We start from the raw sequence: 22,412 nt of genomic DNA on the forward strand, positions 1-22,412 counted from the left end.
TAATCAGGGAACAAGACACACCTGGGAACAATCAAGGGGAAGACAGGACAACACGGAGACTCAAAAACACAGAAACTCAAAATAAACACAGAGAAAAAACAGATTCTGACAAAACATCTTTATTCAAAATTTTAAAACAATATTTTTTTCCCATAGGTGACTGATTATTGACACACTTGTGTTATTATAGCATTTAATACTTGTGGTTATTCATAACTCTTTTATCTAAAAGTATATGAACAACTCATAATGTTCTAAGAAAAAAATTTCTTCTTGTTTGACACAAATAAATGTTTTACAGCTTCCTTGTGTTTCAAACTAAACAGTTACACATAGTCATATTTCATATTTGCTAATGAATTTATTGCTTTATATTGGCTCTTCAATCGATCTGTGGAATCTGATGGAAGCAGAAGTCTTTGGGATGTTTTCATATACCACAGTCTCTCTATGCTGATCATGGTTTACCTGCACGACAAAACAGATCAGTATTTATTTTGGGCTGTCATGAATTGGTAGTGTGAGGTGGTGAGACAGACGCTGAGACCCAGGTTGAAGTGGATGAAATGAAGATTTAATGAAAAATGTCCAGAATAAACACAGTCCAACACAATCCAGAATGCCGGGCAGCACGGCTGAGCGGACACCAGGGCTCGACGCCGGTAGCAACCGCTTAAACGGAGGAAGAGACAGACTGGGTACACAGACGACAGCAACAAGACACAACAGCTAGACAAGGATCTGACAAAGATACAGAGACACAGGTGACATTAAATACACAGGAGGTAATCAGAGAATGAGACACACCTGGGAACAATCAAGGGGAAGACAGGACAACACGGAGACTCGGAAAACACAGAAACTCACAGTAGACACAGAAAACACAGATCACGACATCCCCACATCCTGAGTGTTGCCTTTCAGCACCGCAATGACTGTCAGGCATTGCCACTCTGCCTCCTGTTGCAACTCCGCCAGCCCCAGATGCGGAAGTTGCGGGATCCATTGATCCAGCGCGAGGACCATGCGTGTGGCTATATTCAGGCGCTGATGGGCTGAGTTCGGACGTGCAACAACAGTCCTCGATCGTTCTCATTAAACCTGCTGGGTCCATGATGGTAGCGATACCTCACCTTGGTCTGGTCGGGTCCTTCTGTCATGAAGTGCGGTGGTGTGAGGTGAGGCAGGTGCTATAGACCCAGGTAGGAACGAAAAGAAGATGTTTAATGATGAAAAAATGTCCAAAAGCAGCCCGCAAATCCCAGGCAGCACGACTGAGCAGAGGCCAGGGCTCAACGCCGGTAGCAACTGGATAAACGGGTGGACAGAACAACAGGCTAGACAGAAAATGATGCTGACTAGACCCCAACTCAGACAAGGACCCGACGAGGAACAAGGAACACAGGTGGGGTTAAATACACAGGGAGTAATCAAGGAAACGAGACACACCAGGGAGCAGTCAAAGGGTAAGACAGGACAACAGGGAGACTCAGAGACAGAAATTCGAAATAAATACACAGAAAAACACAGAACATAACACGGGCAGCATAGGGTATATTTTCCAATTCATCATTTGTATATTCAGTATAAACTTACTGTGTTTCTTTTTATCGCTGTTTTGTTATCTGAAAAGAGAAACCAGACGACCTTAGCTGATTTCAGCTTCAACAGTTAAAATTTAGCTTAATAATTACTTTAAGGAGCTTTCTTACATGTAATTTTCTTCCATATGGTAACTATGGCAACACACATTATGAGTACTGTAACACCCACGGACACAATGATGCATCTCAAGAAGGACAAATCACCTGGAAATGATGAAAAAAATTTACTTTAATTAGGCTTAATCTGAGAGAATCTGAAGCCAACCACCTGTAATGTTAATATTAGATTAGATTATATTAGATTATAAAATGAAAATATATATTGCGTTGTTGTTCTGTTGGATTATACATTGTTGTTGCCTTTGTTGTTGCTTTGTCCCCTAAAAAGTGAATGAAATGCAAGAAACGATGATTTAATTACAGGAAATCAGCACCACTAGTGGTCACTCTGATATTCAGACATTTATATTTTAAAGATGAAGAAAACTTAATATCTGGTATTGTCTCCCTGTTTCTTGTTGTGGATATAGGTTGAGTTGTTGTTACTGATGACTTTGGAGTTTCTCCTTTAATATAAATTTAAAGAATTGCAGCAAATCTTTTACCAACAAATAACTGAGCTACATTACCAAAAGCTACATTAAGAATTTACAATTTCAAATCCTTAAGATGTAAATGTTGTGGAATTTGTTTTCACCTCTTTCCTCACTTGATGATTGATGACTGAAGGTGAACAGCTGGTATTGTTTAGCTTCATATCCATCATATACTTTGCACTTTAATAATTCATAAAACATTGAGTTTTGATGCAGATGAAATGCTGGGATTGTGACAGCTGCAGAGCAGGAGGATGATACATTCACATCTGGTGATATTTCCTCTTTCCCCTCATACAGCCACCACACTGTGTGTCTGCAGTATATGTATTGAGACACAGAGCAGGTAAAGGTGACTTTTCCATTGTTTCTTTGTTCAGTCACTGGTGAAGATGGAGATATTTAGAAAAGACAACAAAAGAAATTCAGCTTCATTGTTGTATAACTGAGACAAAGTGTGGCTAAATACAAATGTGATGTAAATACTCACTGGTAACAACAGACAGATCAAACCTCATGAGGTGATTTTGTCTGCAGTTGTATTTACCAGAATCCTCCATTGTGACGTTCTTTATGACCAGAGAACAGTTTGCTGTGACACTCAGTCTGCCTGACTTAGTGTTAGCCTCTTCTGTGAAATTTCCTCGTTCAAACAATGATGCCTCTTTGTTTCCTAGCTGATCGGACGTCCATGTGATTCTGTCACAGTTGTGTTTCTTCTGTCCCACATTTCCACAGGGTAAAGTGACTCCATCACCAGTTTTAACAGTCAAGAAAGTTCGCTGTTGTCCAGCTGTTGCTGCAGGGAAAAAGTGGGAGACAATGTAGCAAATAACACATCTCAAGGTTGATCGAGATGTAGTTTCAACAATTAGAAATGAGATATTTCCTTACCTGTGATCTGAAGTATCATAAATAAAGACATTGAAATCCGTAGGAAGGAAGACATAGTGCTTCTGTCTCTGCACACACACCCAACTGACTGAGTCTGTAAAGCAACCTCTTTTTAAACAGGAAAACATTGCGTAGTCTGTGTGACTATAAAGGTGTGACTTCCTCATAGGGACTGTGTTTGAAAAAACTACTTGGTGCCCAACTGCTGCAGCAGCAAGTGCAAGAATAAGTGGAAAAATCTACTGAGCGTCAAGCAACTCACAGACAGAGTGAGGTTAAGCTAAAGATAAAATAACACTATAATTAATACACCAGTACACCATTACATCACTACAACAATTATTTACGCAAAACTGAAGTGTTGTTAAATAAATATTAGCTAGATGTTTTCTTATCTATGAGATGAAGTGTAAGAAGTGGAAATTAAAACGTTAGTTGAATAAAAGCTGATATTTCTGTATTTCTCTGTAAAATGGTTCCAATTTTAACATGAAAACCTTGCGCAGGCCGTGTGGGTGTCAGAGGTTTCACTTCCTCATAGCAACTAAAAACATCACGCCTCCTCTCATTAACTTGTAGTTATAGTTCATTTTACAAATTAAAACATTGTTTTTCACATATTTTGATATCAGGTTTTGGTGGGATGAGCAGCAGATCAAAGGTAATTTGATTCTCAAACTGAGACAAACTTCTTGGAAGCAAAGTGATCAGATAAATGCACAAAAGGACAAAAAGGATGTGGACTGGGTGTATAAATACTTATAGATCTCACCTAATATGATGTCACTACCAGCGTAACGGCAGTACTATGTCACTCTGCTGCCACAGCATCATTTCCTGTTTTCATATCACATCTTTCAGCAACCATCCTACAGGTTTAAAGTGTTTAGTTGTTTGATGCACCAGTTGACTAATCAGCGATGGCTGAACTGTGGGACGTCTTAATGTCCAAACATGCACATTTCAGAGAACAAGATTAAAGTCTGACCTTAAAAGGATTCTGTAGAAGACGATTATTGCTGGTCATCAGGAAATGAGCAAACCTGGTTTATTTAGACCACAAATGGCATAGCATGTTAGTCTCATTTTTTATATTTAGTCTCAATGATTAACCTGAGGTTAGGGTTTGCAACACTTTTTGTAGTCCTCATTTTGTTCATCCCTCTTTACTGTTAACATTTATTCTTTACAAACAAGAGTTTTACCCCAGTGTTCAACCCTTCTCTCTTTTTTTTCCTCACTCGTTCCGATTAACAATCCTTTTTCCTGTCATGAGGTGTGGTGGATGGTGGTGAGGCAGATGCTGAGGACTCAGGTAGGAGTGAGAGAATGATGATTTTAATGAAGAAATCAGGAATACAAAGTCCAAAATCCCAGACAGCACGGCTGAGTGGAAGCCAGGGCTCAACGCCGGTAGCAACTGGTGAAACGAAGGACAACAGTACAACAGCTCACACATACGACAAGGACCCGACAAAGACACAGAGACACAGGTGACATTAAATACACAGGAGGTAATCAGGGAACAAGACACACCTGGGAACAATCAAGGGGAAGTTAGGACAACACGGAGACTCGGAAGACACAGAAACTCAAAATAGACACACAGAAAAACACAGATCACGACAGTCGCCCCCCCTCAAGGGCGGTTCCAAGACGCCCCCCCAAAAAACATCAGTCCAAAATCAAAAACACAAGGGTGGGGCAGGGGGCCAGAGTCCAACATCAAAAAGGGTGGGCGGAGACACAGGAGACGGAACCCACGGTGGACGTCCACGGAGCAGCTCCGACCAAGGACAACAGCGGACCCCTCGGTGGAGGTCCGGTGGGCGACGACGGAGGAGGAGCCAGGCCACAGGAGGCGGGTCCGGTGGGCGATGTCGGCGCAGAGGTGACGGGGGAACTCTGGGGCCACTGAGAGGCGAGGAGGAAGCACTAGGGGGCAACGAGGAGGAGGTACAAAGGGGTGGAGACTCAGGAGCACGAGGGGACTCGGGTGGAGCACTGGGAGGCAGAGACTCGGGTGGAGCACTAGGGGGCAACAATGGAGCACTGGGACCACTAGGGGGCGACGAGGGAGCACTGGGAGACACAAAGGGAGCACTAGGGGACTTGGAAGGGGCACTAGGAGACTCGGAGGGAGTACTAGGAGACTCATGGTGGTGAGGCAGATGCTGAGGACCCAGGTAGGAGTGAGAAAATGATTTTAATGAAGAAACCAGGAATACAAAGTCCAAAATCCCAGGCAGCATGGCTGAGCGGAAGCCAGGGCTCAACGCTGGTAGCAACTGGTGAAACGAAGGACGACGGTACAACAGCTCACACATATCACAAGAGAGACACAGGTGACATTAAATACACAGGAGGTAATCAGGGAACGAGACACGCCTGGGAACAACCAAGGGGAAGACAGGACAACACGGAGACTCGGAAAACACAGAAACTCACAGTAGACACAGAAAACACAGATCACGACATCCCCACATCCTGACTGACGACTCAGTTGCCCTTCCACTCATCGCCTCTTTTCATACTTGCCCTTCTTTATGGTTTCTTCTTTGGGTTCATATAGCTCATGTGGATTAAACTTTAACCATGTTAAATTTGCTTATTCAACTTGATGGTCCCAGATTCAAATCCCGGACAAGCCCCCAATTTTTATGACTGGCTCACAACACAAACGGGAGACAATGCTGCAAGATACATAAAAGGAAGATTTGTTAAGGATAAAGCATAAGGTTAACAAAAACTATTTGATTCCAACTTTTCTCACTGCATAGGTACTATCTTTTTCGTATAAAAGACTCATGTTTTGTTTTGGAAACAGAACTTTCAGAAACTAATTTTAGTGCTGAAAAGATGTTGAAGATTACGATATAGGATTATGGCACAAATAAAACGCTCACCAATGTTTTTGTACTTTGCTGTAGCATCATCTTCATCAGTGGGCCTCATGCTGAAAACAAACAACACATTTGAATACGAGACTCATGTTCATCCTACAGAATTGTATTATTATCTTCCATGTTATTAAAAACTAACACATCTCATAAGAATAGAGAATGTTTTCACCTTCAGCCTTCCTCTGCAGCAGGATTACAACACACAATGATGTCATCTTCAGAGTTGCCAAACCCAACAGGACAATGATGTATCTTAATGGCTTTAAAAAATCTGGAAAGTAATGAATATCTGATAAGCCAGTACATTTAAACATGACTCAGTATGAAGATGTTTCAGTCAAAACTGGTGGAATATTCACATTTTTAATTTTTTAAAATGAACAAATATTTTGAGTTTGAAGTGATTTTAACAGTTCTCACCTGTTTCTACACCTGGACGATGTGAGTTGCAGGTGAACAGCTGGTCGTTTTTATTGTAACCATCTTTAACTTTGCACTTTAATTGCTCACAAAACTTTGAGTTGTGTTGAAGTTGAGATGTTGGGAAAGTCACAGTGGCAGAACAGGACCTGGAAACATTCCTGTGTGAAGATATTTTCTCTTTGCCCTCATAGAGCCACACCACTGTGTGTCTGCAGTAGACATATTTTGTCACAGAGCAGGTCAGGTTGACCTTATCATCGCTCTTCTGTTCAGTCACTGGTGAAACAATATCTTTTTAGAATATTGTTTTAAAAAGAGAAGGATAAAAATAGCTAAAGCCATTTCTTATTGTTGAACTGTTTAAACAGAAATAGGTTGTAGATACTCACTGGTGAGAACAGACAGATCAACCTTGATGAGATTTTGTCCTGCTGGGTTCTGACTGCAGAAGTATTGACCAAAATCTTTCACTGTGACGTTCTTTATGACCAGAGAGCAGTTTGCTGTAACATTCAGTCAATCTAACGTAGCCGCAGCTTCTGGTGTAAAATGTCCTTGTTGGAACCATATTTTTCTGGTTCCTAGCTGACTGACCTTCCATGTGGTTCTGTCGCAGTTATTCTGTGCTTGGATCTTATTTACACAGGGCAAAGTGACTTCATCACCAACTTTAACAGTGAAGAACGCACGACGTTGCCCAGCAGCTGCTACAAAAACCGCAGAGGAAGAGCAAACAAAGTTATTTTAACTGCAAGCAGAAACTAACGGCACCAAGTTACACACAAAGCATGACTGTCTTAGCTAAAGGAACATATGAAATACTTACCATAGCTGTTTTATTGCAGAGTCAAAATGTTCTGGTGGATTTATTCTTACCTGTAAACTGAAGCATCAGTATCTGGAATAAAGACAGCTTCATACATCTGATAGTAATCATTGTGCTTCTGCCAGCTTGTCACATTCACAAATGACTCAAACTCTAATTTAGCTTTAACAAAAACCCTCAGAGCTTCTGCTGATGTCATTTCCTTAAATTGCTTAATTTTGCGTTGGAGTCCAGATTCCCAAGTGTAGCAGAGTTTTTAAATGTCAGAGAGCCGTTTAAAGCCCCGCCTCGTCTCTGGTTTTATCTGGTATTTTTATTCTTCCTGAACTGTATTTCTGGTTGTTTATAATCCATGTAAACTATTTCATTTATTCATCTCTGTGCAAGAAATTTAGTCCAGCTCTGGATGAAAAACAGCTTGAGGTCTTGGTTGTTAAAGAATATGATTCAAATAAGTTAATAAATAAAGAGAAGTTTAAAATGGTGACATGATTCTCATCGCTTTTATCTACAGTTACTGTTAACCTGCTGTTTTGTCTTAAATGCCATTTAAATTAGATGCAGTTTCTAACCAAACCAGGTGGTGGCGCTTCACCTCCTACTTACCAAGACTCATTTTGACCACAAAAAGCTGATAGATGTGGATTAAACTCAAGGCAACTGGAAACAGCGTCTCCACAATTTACACTTTACCTGTAGATTGTATTTAATTGTAAATTACCTACATGAGCTTTTAAATACAGTTCTGATTTTCTACTAATGCGTGGCAAGCTTTTAACTGGATTGAGTAAATGCAGTCACTGAAAAGTACTGTATGAAATGATTTAACAGTCATCTTGATTAGATTTATAAAATCTGAATTAGTTCAAGAAAAATACATAAACACTGCAGTGCAGACAGATGTGAGGTCTGACTATGTGGTTCAATCTACTGCTAAGCTCAGAGACATTATGATGTATATTATTAAAGATGAAAAATCCCTGGCATTAACTAAAATTTCATTCTGAGAAAATCAATATTCACAACCTTGTATCACTTTAACATTCAGGTTTGTTTGCAGGTTTGGTTTTATTTGTTATTTTTCCTCAGTTTGCTTTATGTTGGATGTCTGCAAAAGATCCTTTGTTAAATCCAAGAAGCAAAAGTTATTTTTATCATCAATGTAGCTTTGTAATGTCTACATTAAATATTTGTGAGTAGATTCCTTACATGTAAACTGAAGTATTATAATCTGCAATAAAATCAGTTTAATCCATCAGAATGCCCTCATCTGTGTTACATTCACTGAGAATGCTGTCAACAGTTTCTCTGACCGAAATGTTAAATCTTTTTGCTATGACTTCTTAAATATTCAAGTTCCTTATCTCTGGATGCTTCAGTGGTTTTCATACTTTTAGATGCTTGAATTGATACATTTTACTGAAGCTGAGCCTATTAGCATTCAGTTTGGTGTCACATTAAGGAGGTCATGTTTAATTAGATGGAGTTTTTGTTGTTTTTGTTTTTTACTTCACTTTATATTTAGCATCTAATGGAGGAGTGCATTTAGGTGTACATACATCAAAGACTGCAGCTAATTCAGTCTGGAAGAGGTGATTTTCTAAATTTTTCTGGTTTACATTCCAACAGTTTTGAAAGTTGTGCTATGTTCAGTTTTGTCATTTAGAATATTCATTTACATGGTTTATCAAATTTGCAGGTAAAATAAGGCTGAGAGAAACTCTGACATGCTTAAAAGGTTAAAATCAACTACTTCTGAAATTTGACCAGCATCGTGATAATTTTGCTCCATTAACCAAAATATATGAAAATAACATATTTTGGTGAAAATTACCTATAAATCAAAGGAGGCTGGGGTAGAAACTGGGAAGGCCCAGACTGACAGCTTCCTCCCAGGGATCCAACAGAAGTCTAGTGTCTGTCAGTAAAACAGGTTAAAATTAGACTCTGATGTTGGTAGGGAAACAATGAGTAGCATACATAAATATAATAACAGCCAGCACTATTAATTTTTGGTCTGACTGCAGACTGTCTAGAGAAATGCTACATCCCTTTTTGCAGATATGAACCAGAAGCTGCTTGGGTGTCGAGCCGCCTCCACAGCCATGACATCCCGTTGTTCCTGGGCCAAAACTTACAAACACAATCTGGGGGTGTTTATTTTAAGACGAGTCCCTATGAAGATAATAGAAGACCCAGTGGACAGAAGCTGGATGTGTGTTTATCTCACTAACTAGAAATACGGGAGGGACTTGTCTCACTGGAAGATTTAGCGTCAGTTGTGCTCTTTCAGTGAGACAGTTTTCATCCTTCAGTCATGATGCATTCAGAGTTTATGGTTGTGGAAAAACCTCCCTGACGGCATCTGTAGAAAAACAAGATATAACTTCTGCAAAATTCACATGTGACAATTTCCTGCACGTCCATTTAAAAAAGAGTTGACTGGTTTTTTGTTTGTTGCTGCAATTTTACTCAATATCTCCCTCACAGTTAAACCTGTCTGAACGCCATCAGTCAAAATCAAAATCTGTGTCACAGAGAGTTTTGGAGTATAAAACAAATAAGATTTCACAAACAGAAAATTAAACAAAACTAAATAGTTTGTTAAGTTTTGATTATTCTCTTTGTATACAAAGGGAACTTTTGGCTTGGGGATCATTTGAACATTTATTTTCTCAGAAAGGATTCATCTAACTTCACATCAATTTTCAACAGCTTCTCAGTTCCTGCCAGAAAAAAAAAAAAAAAAGATTCCCCCAGCATGATCCCGTCACACCCATGCATCACTGGGTAAATGGTGATGAACAGTGTTAGTTTTTTGTTGCTACTCCCTCAATCTCTGTGATCCTTTTTAATTTGTGATATTCCAGTGTAAATAGGTAACTTCTGGTGGTTCTTGGGTCTGTTTATGCCACAGTTAAATTTCACAGTCATTGTTCTCAGTTCAACTCAAAAGCCCGTCCATGTGTGAGCCGTCCTGGTGTCAGAGCCAGGAATGTGGAGCGTAATAATTCTGGGAGCTGCAGAGCATCACTTAACATTCCCTGTGAAAAGTGGTTCAGGAAAAGTAACCTAACAACCAGAGAGAAAACAAACAGCTGAAGGGCGACGGTGGTTAACGCACAACGAGAAACATGGCTGGAATTCAACATGAATCATATGAGAAACACCTGCAGGATAATATCTGGACTTGTTTGTTCTATGAACTTGTTGTTCTAGATAAAATGTTCATTTTATCTAGAACATTTTTTTGGTGTGCGATAAAATTTTTATTCTGGGAAGCTTATGAAATGGTTAAAAAATATAGTAGACACTAAAATAAGGTATTTCTCACAAAGTAGAAAAAAATACTTAATAGTTAAATATTTAAATTTGTCAATAAGTTAAATGCAATTAAATAAAACCAAACACACAACTTGCAGGGACTGTATTTTAATGTAATGTTTTCATTTCAAACAATGGATTAAAAATTAGAACTAAAGAAAATATATTAGATGAAATCACAAGTTATATTTTATTCTATTGTATGTTAAGCACATTTATAGGTTCCTGCTGTTGATAAAGCATTTTACAAAAAATAATCCAGGTTATTGGAAGTTCTATGAAAAATACAACTGATTGTAAAACATCTACTTTTGGAAATCAATCTGAAAGTTTCAAACTTATGATTTCGAGAGATACATATTTAATTTATTTACTTTTTTTTACTTTTTATGTCTGAAATCTTTCGTTGCATTTTTGCAAGTTTTTGTTGCAACATTCGATATTTCTTTTAATTTTGCAATTAAAATGTTTAATGCAAATTTAAAATTTGTCTTTGCAAAAGAATTGAATATAGATTTGCATGCAGAACTTCAAAACTTTAATTTCAGATTCATATATTGGAATAAAATTGACCGAAATCCTCAAACTGACAGAAATGTACAAAATTTTTATTTATTTATTTTTTGGTAAAATCTAAAAACAGGAATGAATGTCGCTTTGATTTTCTTTTTTGTACATTTTTATATCGCTCTGATCTCATCTGTGGATGAGAGCACGGTGACGTCACAGTCGGGGCGGGGCTATGATAGCGCAGCAGAGCCAGTAGAGGCTGGATGTGAGTCTCCTCATCGTCATTAAAGCAGCAGTAACATCCAGAGGTGTGTCTGGTGTGTCCGGTCCACCGGAGCTGCAGACAGAAAGCCTCTCCACCCGGAGGACAGACTGAAAACACGCTCCATCCATCCATCCTGTCCGCTCCGCTCCCATCATGGCGTCAAAGTGTCCAAAATGCGACAAGACGGTGTATTTCGGTGAGTGAATGTTTGCTGTGCAGCCGCTGCAGAGGTACCGGTACCGTGGTTCCGACCGGGGGCGTTGACTGGTGGGTGGAGGGCTGGCCTCTGATCACATTTATCAATGTAAATCGTAATAAGCGATAAGCTGCTCAGTCTTATCAATAGGAAATGATTCCAGTGATTTGTGGTTATTTAGACTCAACCAGACATCGTGGGATTTTATTTTTTTATTTTATTTTTTTTTTGTGCATATTTTATCTCTCATTGTGTCTCAAAAGAAACGCAACTGAAACACATTTATTGGGTTATTTATGCTGTAGGATTTAAGATTGAGTCACATCAATTTACATTTTCGAAATGATTTTAGGTTGAATTCAGATTTTTTTTTTTTAATCAAAATGAAATGATAATTTGGGGAGGTGGGGGATTTAATTATGATTTAAAATATAGGACTCTGACCTTTAATAAACTTTAAAACGTAACAGTTTCAGTGAATGTTTTCAGCATTTTATATTTACGTAAATATTATGTTGTTTTTTTAATTTAATGAATCTATGCTTATAGAGAAATTTTACACTGATTTAGAGCTCGAATCCACGTTGCAAAGAGTCTGATTCCAGCCTTTTATTTCCTTTACTGCATGACTTTGTCTTTGCTCTGTGTGTTAAATATTTTTGCTGTTCAGCCAGTCAGACCAGTCACTTCAGCCCCACTCAGACTTTAATCACTCCTCCCACAGAATATCCATTTCAAGGATATTTATGTGCGTAGTCATGTTGTCTGCTGCACTGCTGTCTGAAAATCCTATCATACATTAATCTTCTTAATGCATTATTTGTTTCGCCTTCTCAGCCTGACTGTAGCATTAAACGCCGGTATAGTCGGATACTTTTTGTGAAGTTTACAGAAACATCCCAGCTTTTATGAGCCACTCAGTGATTGTGTGACAGTAACGTCAGACACACTCGCTGCACAGATATCCGAAGCATCCGATGTGAAGTGAAAGTGACAGTTCCTCTCCAAAACTGATCCAAAACGTCTCCGCTGCAGAGTCACAGACTCTGACAGATGATTTGTTCTGCCTCGGCTCCAGATCCAGCAGTAATGGCTCCTCTGTCTGAGGATAAGATTACAGTGAGCCATTCACTGGCCTGAGTGCTTAAAGACACCAGAAGCTCATAAACAATCCCTGATGTCTCATTAACTCCCAACAGAAGCTGCTCTGCTGCAGGTCTTTGGTTCCAGTGCTGGACTATCAGTGTTTTAGTTTACAATAAATTACAATTTGAGCCGAGACTTTGAGCCACACCCGACTGGCACGGTTAATTATTAAGTAATAGCGCGTTGTTTTTTATGGATCGATCGCCCTTTTGTTCTCTCTCCATGAATTCCCAGGAGGATCTCAGCCAAACTCCTCCCTGCAGCCTGAATGAAAGCAATCTGATGTCAGTTTTTGTCAGAAAGATGATCTGCCTCATGCAGGCGGCTTCACAGGGAATTGTGTTACCTTAGCATTATTAAAGGGCAACATAAGGTGTCCAACCTCTGTGTTGTCAAGACCTTAACATCATTTTTGGTTAATTTTATTTTTTACACTAAGTATTTATTAATAGATCTAATATAATTTATCTTAAGACTCTCAATACTTCCAAAATAACAATAAAAATGATTTTTCACAGTTAAAAAGATGAATTTTACGAAAATAAAACCTTTTAATGTAGATTTTAGCAACATGCAGAGTCTTTGCAGATATATTTTACCTTAAAATAATGAAAATTGAATTTCTGAAACTTGTGGGATTCTCGTCATGCTTCGCCGTTCGCAGTGCTCTCTGTGCGTCAGTCGTCTCTGTCACATATCACCCTGACAGGCGGGCCAGCCTCTGAAACTAAACAGGAAGTGTCATGTTGTATCAGGCTCAGTTTATCTGCTGGGATATTTCAGGAGGAGAAGAAACAGATAAATGATTGTTGGGGAACTTCTCACTCCCTCCGTCCGTCCGTCATGCCTCTCTGGTCAAACTCTTCCTGACAGGAAGTATTGAGCCTGAACAAAGGTTTTTATTTTGAGGAATTTGCTCTGTTTATCTAGACAGAGGTCAGAGGTGAAGTTACGTAAGAACTGGAAAACAACAACAGATTTTTGGCTATGATTATTCATTCCTTCTTTGTTACACTTGTGGGTTTGGGCCAAGAAGATTTCATCTACTAGAAGCTTTAATTTACAACCAACAGGGCCGATATTTTTATGCTCAGCTCTGTGGAAATACTTTTCCCAATTCTGTGGTTTTCTTATTGTCATTTAAAGTGATCAATATTTCTGCTTTCTTCCTGAAGAGGTTTTCTTTACTAATTACTACAACAGGAACAGATTTATCGGAATATTTTGTTTTCCGAGCTACTTTTCTCTGATCTATTAAATCTGAATGAATGAAGTCGAGTTTTCCAGTCTGCTGGAATAAGGAATATCTTAAAAGTCAAGTCGCTGTTGCTACATCCTAATCCAGGAAAACTTTTTGTCAGTGAATTGATTCAATCTTAGATGGAAAACTTTTTAATCAATTTGAACTTTGCAGGATTGTTTGATAATATCTATTAATATGCACAATGGAAACCATGTTAGCACTACCACAGAAGCTAATATTTAAAGTACAGCCAATCAGCATCAAGGACAATGAATGATGCTCCCTGATTGGCTGCTTTACAAACACCAGCCAATAGCATGTCAAATATAACAGTTCACTGGGATTTCAGCTTCCTGAGCTTCATTTTCTATCAAATATTTTAGACATGCTCTACAAAAATCTGCAAATGATTTGAAGTTACATTAAACAGAAAACCTTTCTTGGCCAAAAAACAGTATGGAGTTATATTTGTGCCACCAATCTAAGTACACAGTGAGACTGATATGAATACATACAGTATATCCATATGAACAAATAATAGCTTGTGGTGTGTGCATTTAAATGTCACACACACTCACTCAGTGCTTGTTCTTGGACGCACTCAACTCTGAATGCTTGGTTCTATGTCGCTTTTCTCTCTTTCATCCAATCAAAGTTTTTCTTGTAAATACTTCATTCAGAATCAGAATCGGCATTATTCACCAAGTTTTTTGCATTTATGTTAAGGTAGCTCATAATGTAGGTATGAGAACTTTACTGAAAATTATTTTTAAAAAGTAGCAAATATCCAAAAATGTCCCTCAAGAATCAACTTTAAAAGATTACAATAAAGTCTTGTTGCTTGGATGTAAAATATATAGAAATGATTGAAGGTTAGATATTTTTGCAGCCATAATGCAGTGAAGTGACATTCTTATCTAACTTGTACCTGACTGATGATGCTATAGGTAACAAAAATACCCATCTCTGTAGATATGGGACTTTGTGTGGTCTCTTATGGTTGCCTGGCAACTGATCCAGATCAAGAATTAGGCCGGTACTGTAAGAAAGTACGTTTTTGTTTCAGCCTCTGTGTAGATTCAGTGAAGGATCATCCTTAGGGAGACAATTTGTCAGCCAACATGTGTTAATTATGAAGTAGCCACTTTGTAGAAACACGAACGCAGGATGAAGTTAATTAGGATGAAGGTTCCCTGTGGGAGTCAGGGTTAGGATGATATTTGGCTTCAGTAAAGTTAGATGTAGAAACAGAAATGGACTAAAAAGGTTATGAAAATGGAAAATCTGTGACTCATGACGTTGATCTTTAGATCTCAGTGGAAAGAATGTGCTTTAGACCGATATAGACTCTTACAGTAAGTGGCCTTTAAGTGTTTTCTATCACTTAGACAGTCAACATGGTGACACAGCTGCACTGCTCTTATTCACAGCAGACTGATGCTTATGTTTTATGTTGGGGTTTTTTCTGGTGCTAGATTTTTCTGTCTCATTAAAACAAAACAGGTGATGTTCTCCAGAGCTAAATAATGGCAGAAAGTCTTAATATTAAAGGTTCTGCTGAATGAATTGACTTTTTAAGAGGAGGAAACGGTCATAAGTAGCAGAAAGAGACGTGTAGGTGGAGGAGAAAAGGTCAGAAATAACAATTTATCCCTCTTCACATTTCTCTGAGTGCTCTACTTTATCTTGTCTTCCTTTTATTTGCCTCCAGTGATGAGATTTAAGGATGGAGACCTGTCTGTACTGTCTTTTCCTTCCTTCTTGTGTCCTCATTGTCTCTCTGTCTTCCAAAGGTATTTTTCTGGACTGAAACGTTTAAATGATTGGAACATTCTCTGTGACAGCTGAAGAGGAATGAGTCTTTGCATAACAGACGGAGAGGAAATGATTTAGCAGGATGATGAACGGCTCATCTGCCTGATGAGATTCACAGTTTAAGGAATGAATGAAGTGATGTGGGATTGGAAATGCACTGAAACAAAAGCAGCAGACAGGATGAATGCCTGAATGAAAGAATGGAAAAAAGAGAAATGATGGAGGCTTTTCAGAGATGAGTGCGGAGGAGTGCCTGCTGTAAAAACACGTTTTTTTCTCACTAATAACAGGTTTCCTGCGTTTTACTGTGCCAGTAATGAAGCATTAGGACAGGTTCATTTTTCACTCCTTCTTTTTTGTTTTTGCTTATAAAATAAAACTTTCATTAAAGCTGGATTACATTCCTAAACGATCAAAACTATCATTTCTTGCTCAGTATTAAAAAGTAATTTGGAATCCTAAATCTAATTAGCAATGTTTTCTGTCAAACTTTACAGGACTTCAGAGAATAATTTCAGACATTTAAACGTATTTGTTTGTTTTCTGGTTGCACAGCGGAGAAGGTTTCCTCTTTGGGAAAAGACTGGCATAAATTCTGCCTGAAATGTGAGCGCTGCAACAAGACGCTGAACCCCGGCGGCCATGCTGAGGTAAGAGGAGCTGCAGCAGGAAATCTGATCACTTTTCACCAGAAGATCAGGATCATATTGACTCATCAGTCAGACAAATGCTGGTTTATAACGTTTTTAGTTGTAGTATTTTTACTCTATTAGTTTGTAGAGCTCATTTTATTTTGTGTCAATGAACTAAACGAAACATAGTTGAATGTCATGAACATTACATTACATGGCAACAGATGAGAAAACCAAGAGGGAAGATATATAAACCAAATGGGTCCAAAGACCGACTCAAGGGGAACTCCGCATAGGTTTTTATGAAATTGGGACATTTTGTTATTTATAGAAGAAACTTTTTTTTGTCATGAAGTAATATTTAAAACAACTGAAGGAAGAGTCAGTGAGACCAAGCAGTAACATACAGACAAATAGGTCTTAAAGGTGGAGTGCTTTTTGTTTTCAGTTTCACACTTTAATGCACAGTTCAGGTTAAAATTGGCTTCATGTCAGTTTTTATCTTCTACAGGTTTTTCTTTTCAGTTCATCTGAAAAGCAACATATAAAGCAGCAGGGTGTTAACAGCTCAGCAGGAGAGTTATCAGACTGTCTGGCTGTTGCTTCAGCAACTTTCACTGTTTTTATTAGACTTCTAACAGGGAAGTAACACAATGAATCACACTGAGCTGGTAACAGCGTCTCAGTAGTGAATGGCTTCATCTTTGTATCATATTAATGTGGCGAGTGATAGAAATTATGCAGACTAGGCAATTTAGGATTAATTATGTGCTCATGTAAAGCCTAATGTTGAGTTAGAAACATGGAAAAACTCGACTAAAAAACTTCATTTGTGGCTCAGGATTCCTGACTTTCCTTCATCGAGCTGTTGGAGAAATTTCACTGATGTCTGGATGACAAATGAACATTCCTACAGAGCAGACAATGCTGCTGATTTTATATCTTAACAACTATTTATATAAAATTCCTGCTAAACACTTGAGGCGAAAATAGACTCATGTGTTTCTTTTGCTGTAAACAATCCATAACTTGCAACTAGCAGCTTGAAATGTCATATTTCTGGTTCACAGAGCAGAATAACAAACTGTGAACTGATGCCCAGTTTTCTTTTATTCTGCTGTGGTATAAATAGCTTCAAAATGAAAAGCACAAAGAGAAGACTGTTTGTATTTATTCCTAAAACAAGCTCATGTGAAATTGTTATATGGACTTAAAGTTAGATAAATTATGTAACTCAACCTTTTTGAATAAAAAAATGTTTTTTTGAATTATTCTCTCACATTATGCAGCATGATGGGAAACCGTATTGCCACAAGCCCTGCTACGCTGCCCTCTTTGGACCAAAAGGTGCTATTTCATCTTATTAATCAGATTTTCTCTTGGACTGGATTTTTCTCATTAAAGTTTGCATGAAGCACCATTTCTGTTTTTTTCCCCCTGTGTTCTTTCTGCAGGTGTGAACATCGGCGGAGCTGGCTCCTACATGTACGACGCTCCTGTCAACGAGGCCCCGGCAGCCGTTTCCATGGCAACACTTGGCAAACCGGAGGAGGAGAAAAGAGCCACACGGGGACCAGTGAAGGGTGAGAAATATGTGGAGCAGAAATAGAAAACCTGTCACGTGTCGGAAAGTTGTGTTAGAAAAAAGTGCTGTTCCTCTATAAGGATTGTTTTTTAAAAAAGCAAAATAAATAAAGTAGTAGCTAATATTTACCTCAAACTAAATTCAAATTTATTCCAAACAAATGGAAGAAATGACCTAACTGAGTGACATTTTGCAGCTGCGAGCTTTTCGTCTTTCTCCGGCGGACCAAACATCTGCCCCAGATGCAACAAGACGGTGTACTTCGGTGAGCACATCTGTCGTTATTTCCCACGTCTAATATCTAATGTAGTATCATATCAGTGTCAGAGAAGGGTCTTGGTGACTCAGTCGACTGGTTGCCATAGTGACTGTCTCCATGGTGGTCTCTCTGTGCAGCTGAGAAGGTGTCGTCTCTGGGGAAGAACTGGCACCGGCCCTGCCTTCGCTGTGAGAGGTGCAGTAAGACTCTGGCTCCAGGGAGCCATGCAGAGGTGAGGCGCTGCAGGCGGGCAACCAGTGCAAGAAGGCAACCAGTGCAGGAAGGCAACCACTGCAGGCAGGCAACCACTGCAGGCAGGCAACCAGTGCAGGCGGGCAACCAGTGCAGGAAGGCAACCACTGCAGGCAGGCAACCACTGCAGGCAGGCAACCGTTGCAGGCAGGCAACCGCTGCAGGCAGGCAACCACTGCAGGCAGGCAACCACTGCAGGCAGGCAACCAGTGCAGGAAGTCAACCGCTGCAGGCAGGCAACCACTGCAGGCAGGCAACCACTGCAGGCAGGCAACCACTGCAGGAAGGCAACCACTGCAGGCAGGCAACCGCTGCAGGCAGGCAACCGCTGCAGGCAGGCAACCGCTGCAGGCAGGCAACCACTGCAGGCAGGCAACCAGTGCAGGCAGGCAACCACTGCAGGAAGGCAACCACTGCAGGCAGGCAACCACTGCAGGCAGGCAACCACTGCAGGCAGGCAACCACTGCAGGAAGGCAACCACTGCAGGCAGGCAACCAGTGCAGGCAGGCAACCAGTGCAGATAGACAACTACACTGCACTGGAAGTCAGGATTTAGCAAAATGACAGCAATTCAGTTTTTTTATGAAAGAATCTGAGGAAAGTGAATCTGGGCTTCACTATATAAAAAAAACTAATAATGTCTTGAAGATTTTGTTTTACTTGACATAGAGCTGCACAACATAGTCAATGTTGCAATCGCAGACGATTGCTTGCTTGCATTACTTACTTGGCTATTAAATTTCAAGTGACATGGATTAAATAACTGTCATATTTTGTCATTAGGTTGGATTATTGATCCCCAAATACCGGATAGAGATGTTTTAAACTTTATAATTTTCAAAGTTTAAAATTGATCTAGAATTAACACAAGGCATTATCACGGCACAGAATGATAGAAAAAATTGCTTCCACTTTCCTGCTGCAGAAGCAGAAAAATGTAATGAGATTCCCTCGGCCAGGCAGTTGTTGTGTCCTGGTTGTCTTCTGTTTCAAATCTAAACCCAAATATGACATAAAAGAGGCTGGTTTGGTTCAAAATCTTGTTATGTTTGCCTCCAGGTTTTATGTTTTAGTATATTAACAGGCCATAGTTTCATTATTTAGGATTTTAAGAGCAGCTGAGGAGCTTTTTAGCTAAATAGATCAAAACTTTGCAAAGCATATTTTTGCTCAATGTAAAACATGTCTTTGAAATCAAATATACCAAATTAGATTGATCAAACACTCCAGAGTAAGTTTTAGTTAGCCCCATTTTTATGTAGAAAGTTTTAATGTGAAGCGTGAAAAGTAAAAATGAGGATTTATAAAATGTAGCCTATCCAGGTAAATACTTGCAGGATAGTTTTGTTTTACTGATTATACCATCTGCATACAAAGCTAATGTTGCATTATGTATTTATGGTTTCCAAAAAGTAAATTAGATGTGTTTTTCTGGTGGTAAGGCATAGATTAGTCAAAGTAAAGAGTCAGAACTTTTAGAGGAATGTGAAAGCACCAACTTTTTATTCTTTTAGTCAAAATTTTGTACACAATAAAAAGCAGGCATCTGTATTTTACTGTAATATCACCAGTAGTTCAGTTGTAGTAGTACTGGTTGTGCTAGTAATACTTGAAGCATCATAAAAGTTATGAAATGTACACAAGTGGAAAAGATGAAAAGAGAAATGATTAAAATAATATTTTTTTTTCCTGTTGCAGCATGATGGGCAGCCTTACTGCCACAAACCCTGCTACGCTGTGCTGTTTGGACCCAAAGGTATGAAGACGTTGATTCAACCAATCCTGATGGAAAAATGGATTTAAAGCAGAAGATCAAACCCCCGAGAGTCTAAAATACAGTTTTCAGGACTTTATTTATAACTTTGAACGTTTATTAGAACCAGGTATATGATATTGGTGGTTTTATTGAATATTTGTGGGAAGAGCAAATTGATTACTGGGCCTTGGAGAGAGAATAGAATCAATATGAAATGTTAACAGGAGGAACAAACAGATCAGGAACTAAAACTGCCACTAATGTCATCATTGATGCTGACAGACAGACACTTTTACTGTGATTTAAACTAATACAAATCCTGCATGCAGCACAAATAAGGGGGTTGCAATGAGCAATCTTAAAGGGCAATCAATGGGGGTAACCATGACTACAAAGAAAGCAAGAAAGATAATCACGTTATCATTGGAATTTAAATTTACATTTTAATCAGCGCACTAGACCCATGATAGATTCCAAGGAGGAAATGTAGTCCAAATTATGAGTGATTAGGATACTGAATATTTTATGCATCATAAAATATTACGATTATTAATGGAACTACTCCAATATTAATGAATATCAGTGAAGAAGCAGACAACCATTTAGTTTTAGTTAGGTACGAGTTGTGTAAGTGGATTACACAATGATCTCCGCCACAACAATAAACCCTTTCAGGAAGTGTGACAGAGACTGGCCTGGTTTAAGGTTTTATGAGCTGACATGGACATGATGTCATGTTGAGTCACTAAAGTCCTGCTGTGTTCTGACAACCTGAATGTCTTCACCTTGATAATTCCTCAGTTTACTCATCCTGACTCGTGATGACAACTCGGAAGTGATCAAATGTTTGCAACAGTTTGCAACAACTCCGAAACTTTATTTTGCCTCCAAAAAAACCTATTTGCTGTGCAGCTTCAGCACCAATCATGATAAATAATTTGTTCTCTTTGCCAGGCATTAAAACTTTGTTAATATTGTTAATAATGTCGAAAAAACACAATTTCACAATTGCGGTGTTTCCATTACATAACAAATGCATATAAAAATCACACAGTAATAAGTTTGTTCATGCAATAAGTCATTAAATGACATGAGCCATGATCCTCCAACTACTTCCTGTCGTCTTCTTCTTCGTATTTTACACCAGTGGCAACATCCAGTTATTGATCACTTTACTTGTGTGATGTGAAAAAAGTTTTTCCATTGCAGTTTTGCAAAATACACTAACTTTGACACAGCTAACAAACCACCTCATCCTAACGCAAAAACTTTACTGGTATATAAAAAATGTTTATTTAATTGCTGTGCTTCCATTAATCAAATTTATTTTCGTAATTCCAATTTGCGCACAGTTCAGTATGTCCTCCACAGGAAGTCAGCTGACATGTTATGGCAATCACCCTTTTATTATTATTCATTCTAATTTTGCGATCACAATACAAACTCTTAAACAATTTACAATTCACTGAAAAATAATGTCCAGAAACATTGATATACGATAAAAACGTGATCACATCTCATGCTGTAGTTTAATGTAACCAGAAAAGTTGATTAATGTGGTGTTTCTCCTCAGGTGTGAACACCGGAGGCGTGGGCAGCTACATCTACGACGAACCTGAAGCCGAAGCTCAGCCTTAAACTCAGCCGCTGCTTCCGACGGACAAACACCTCCAGGAGCCTCGTTGTCTCGTTGATTTGCCTTCAATGGTCATTGTGACAAATGATATGTACTACAATTACAGGGATGGATTACCTAGTTATTTATGTTGTATTTGTATATTGTTTATATTATCTATTTTTTGTACTGAAGCAAACCTTTAATATGTCCTCCCAAGTGAGATTGAGATTAACATCTAGGTTTATTTGTTCTCTTTGCCAAATAGTTGCTATTAACCTATTATTGTAGTAGATTAAAGCTCCTGTGTTTCTCCTTTTTGATTAATTGGTTTTGAAACATTTGTGCACTAATGATATGTACTGTAAAACAACAAAGTACCAGCCCACCTTTTTATTGTCAGTGTTTTTGGACACCTGGTTTTGACAGAAAAAATAGTGTAGTGAGAATTCACACAAACATCTTATTGAATGTTATGAATGCTGGTCAGCTGCAGGTAATGTTTTATACAATAAAACTGTGGGGTATTAAATGATGTTTCCTGAGTGTGATGTTGTGTTTCTTCCT

At 38.8% G+C, this 22,412-nt stretch overlaps 2 protein-coding genes and 1 long non-coding RNA gene across 3 annotated transcripts; 1 reads left to right on the forward strand and 2 right to left on the reverse strand.

Moving 5' to 3' along the window:
• Nucleotides 1-70: 70 nt before the first annotated feature.
• On the reverse strand, nucleotides 71-1,810 carry LOC116734425 (uncharacterized). The gene is made up of 3 exons (XR_004342221.1): nucleotides 1,713-1,810; nucleotides 1,597-1,625; nucleotides 71-468 (listed from the first exon to the last, which is right to left on the reverse strand). It is a non-coding gene; the product is annotated as an uncharacterized LOC116734425 (long non-coding RNA).
• A 2,942-nt stretch (nucleotides 1,811-4,752) lies between these two features.
• Nucleotides 4,753-6,276, reverse strand: LOC116734542 (vegetative cell wall protein gp1-like). The gene is made up of 3 exons (XM_032586016.1): nucleotides 6,167-6,276; nucleotides 6,001-6,050; nucleotides 4,753-5,787 (listed from the first exon to the last, which is right to left on the reverse strand). The coding sequence occupies exon 3, from the start codon at nucleotides 5,419-5,421 to the stop codon at nucleotides 4,780-4,782; it is 642 nt and encodes a 213-aa protein (XP_032441907.1). The 5' UTR covers nucleotides 5,422-5,787; nucleotides 6,001-6,050; nucleotides 6,167-6,276; the 3' UTR covers nucleotides 4,753-4,779.
• A 5,050-nt stretch (nucleotides 6,277-11,326) lies between these two features.
• LOC116734570 (cysteine-rich protein 2-like) lies at nucleotides 11,327-22,383 on the forward strand. Its single transcript, XM_032586048.1, has 8 exons — nucleotides 11,327-11,541; nucleotides 16,301-16,395; nucleotides 17,667-17,724; nucleotides 17,832-17,960; nucleotides 18,159-18,227; nucleotides 18,359-18,453; nucleotides 20,173-20,230; nucleotides 21,804-22,383. Exons 1-8 carry the CDS (start codon nucleotides 11,499-11,501, stop codon nucleotides 21,866-21,868), a joined length of 612 nt encoding a protein of 203 aa, XP_032441939.1. The 5' UTR covers nucleotides 11,327-11,498; the 3' UTR covers nucleotides 21,869-22,383.
• The last annotated feature ends 29 nt before the right edge of the window (nucleotides 22,384-22,412 follow it).

This window comes from Xiphophorus hellerii, chromosome 15 (genome assembly GCF_003331165.1).
Source record: "Xiphophorus hellerii strain 12219 chromosome 15, Xiphophorus_hellerii-4.1, whole genome shotgun sequence".
Lineage (NCBI taxonomy): Eukaryota > Metazoa > Chordata > Actinopteri > Cyprinodontiformes > Poeciliidae > Xiphophorus > Xiphophorus hellerii.